Here is a 1,815-nt window from a genome sequence, read left to right on the forward strand (position 1 = left end):
GATAAAATTTTATAAATCAATTAAGGAACCACTTGCACAATAATTCATTTATATATATATATATGAAACAATGTCCACTCACAAAACTTTGACTGAAAGATAGGAAAGCCGATATGAAACTATTGTTGAGATTGTCAGGCTGCTGCTCAGAACTAAAGAAGCTAAGGTAGAGTTGACAATTCACAAAGACGGGCTACTGTGTACGTGCATGGCTGAGGGTGGCGCTGATTGGATGGAATGTATGGGTAAAATGAAAGCTGATTGGATGTTCCCTTTCTCTGTTCTTACTTTATGTTTTGTCTGCTTTATCAGTTGTTTTGCTGGCAAGCCTTTTTTGGCCTTTATATTATGTTGACTTTGTAGTGTTGCAAGTATGCTTGATAGATCACCAACTTCAGTAACTTCTTTGTCTAAAGAGTGAAACCTGGAGAGAGTGTGAGTTAATATATTAGTCTTGTTCTCATCAGTGGTATCAGAGAATTGGGGCAATGGCTGGTGGTTCTTCAAGCTCTTCTCAACCCAATGTTCTACTCTTCAAGGGAGAGAACTATAATCTTTGGAGTCTCAAGATGAAGACAGTCTTCAGGTCTAAGGATCTGTGGAGTATTGTTGAGAAAGGGATAGCTGAAGAAGCCGACAACAATAGACTCAATGAAATTATGAAGAAAGATGCAAAAGCTCTCTGTTTAATCCAACAGAACTTGGATGATCGGGTTCTTCTAAGGATCACTGAAGCAAAGACAGCAAAACAAGCATGGGAGGTGCTGAAAACTCAATATCAAGGGAATGAAAACAATGTTTCAGTCAAGCTTCATTCCCTACACCGAGAGCTTGATGTAACGAAGATGAAGCATGGAGAGAAGATAGAAGATTTCTCTACCAGAGTCCTAGACATTGTTTATCAGATCAAAGTACTAGGAGAGGAGTTCCCGGAGAAGAAGGTGGTCACAAAAATCCTCAGGAGTTTGACACCTAGGTTCACAAATGTTGTTTCTTCCATCGTTGAGGCTAAGAACCTCAGCACCCTCACAGTTGATGAACTTTGTGGCTCACTCAGGAGCCATGAATCAATTTTAAACAATGCAGGTGACCAAGATGAAGTGAAGACACTACATGTTAGAACTACACTACCTGGCGATCACCTCAACAGAGGAGGAAGGGGTCGTGGTCGTGGCGGCTTTCACAGAGGGAAAGGAAGAGGGCATGGACGTGGGAGAAACTCAGAGATCTCTCACTCTGCTGAGAGCTCACAACAAAACAAAGGAATGCAGTGCTTCATCTGCAAGAAGTACGGGCATATCAAGTCGTAATGCTGGTATAGAAACAAAGAGGCAAACATAACAGAAGAAACAAAAGAATCTGATGAAGGGCTCTTATTCATGGCAAGTGATGGCTCTAAAGAAGAAGCTGGAGGGATGTGGTTGATTGACAGCGGTTGCTCTAACCACATGTCAGGAGACAAACATCTCTTCCAACACATTGAAGAAGCACCTCATCAGACTATCAGATTGGGTGATGGCAAGATCTTACCTGTCGCTGGAGTAGGCACGGTGTCTCTTCGAACAAGCTCAGGAAAAACAAACGTTTTAACTAACGTTCAATACATTCCTAACCTTGCTCATAACCTGTTGAGTGTAGGACAGCTTATGATGGCTGGTTACAAAGTGGAATTCTCAGAAGGAAAGTGTGCCATTAAAGACAAAGACTCGAATGTTCAGGTTGCTCGAATACAAATGACAACTCACCGGTTGTTCCCTCTTAATGCGGACGACATTGGCTCGGCCCATGTTGCCCAAGGTAAAGAAGACTCATCTA

At 42.0% G+C, this 1,815-nt stretch overlaps 1 protein-coding gene across 1 annotated transcript; it reads left to right on the top strand.

Annotated features, from left to right (window-relative positions):
- The first annotated feature begins 208 nt into the window (after positions 1-208).
- On the top strand, positions 209-1,310 carry LOC120274664. Its single transcript, XM_039281193.1, has 3 exons — positions 209-239; positions 313-371; positions 468-1,310. Exons 1-3 carry the CDS (start codon positions 209-211, stop codon positions 1,308-1,310), a joined length of 933 nt encoding a protein of 310 aa, XP_039137127.1.
- The last annotated feature ends 505 nt before the right edge of the window (positions 1,311-1,815 follow it).

This window comes from Dioscorea cayenensis, chromosome 13 (assembly GCF_009730915.1).
Source record: "Dioscorea cayenensis subsp. rotundata cultivar TDr96_F1 chromosome 13, TDr96_F1_v2_PseudoChromosome.rev07_lg8_w22 25.fasta, whole genome shotgun sequence".
In the NCBI taxonomy this organism is placed as follows: domain Eukaryota; kingdom Viridiplantae; phylum Streptophyta; class Magnoliopsida; order Dioscoreales; family Dioscoreaceae; genus Dioscorea; species Dioscorea cayenensis.

Bases quoted from the DNA above. Each gene is read 5' to 3' on its own strand.
- LOC120274664 (XM_039281193.1), top strand. From the start codon at position 209: ATGGCTGAGGGTGGCGCTGATTGGATGGAAT. The intron at 240-312 runs GTATGGGTAAAA...CTGCTTTATCAG, and splicing joins TGGCGCTGATTGGATGGAAT to TTGTTTTGCTGGCAAGCCTT. The intron at 372-467 runs GTATGCTTGATA...TGTTCTCATCAG, and splicing joins TTGACTTTGTAGTGTTGCAA to TGGTATCAGAGAATTGGGGC.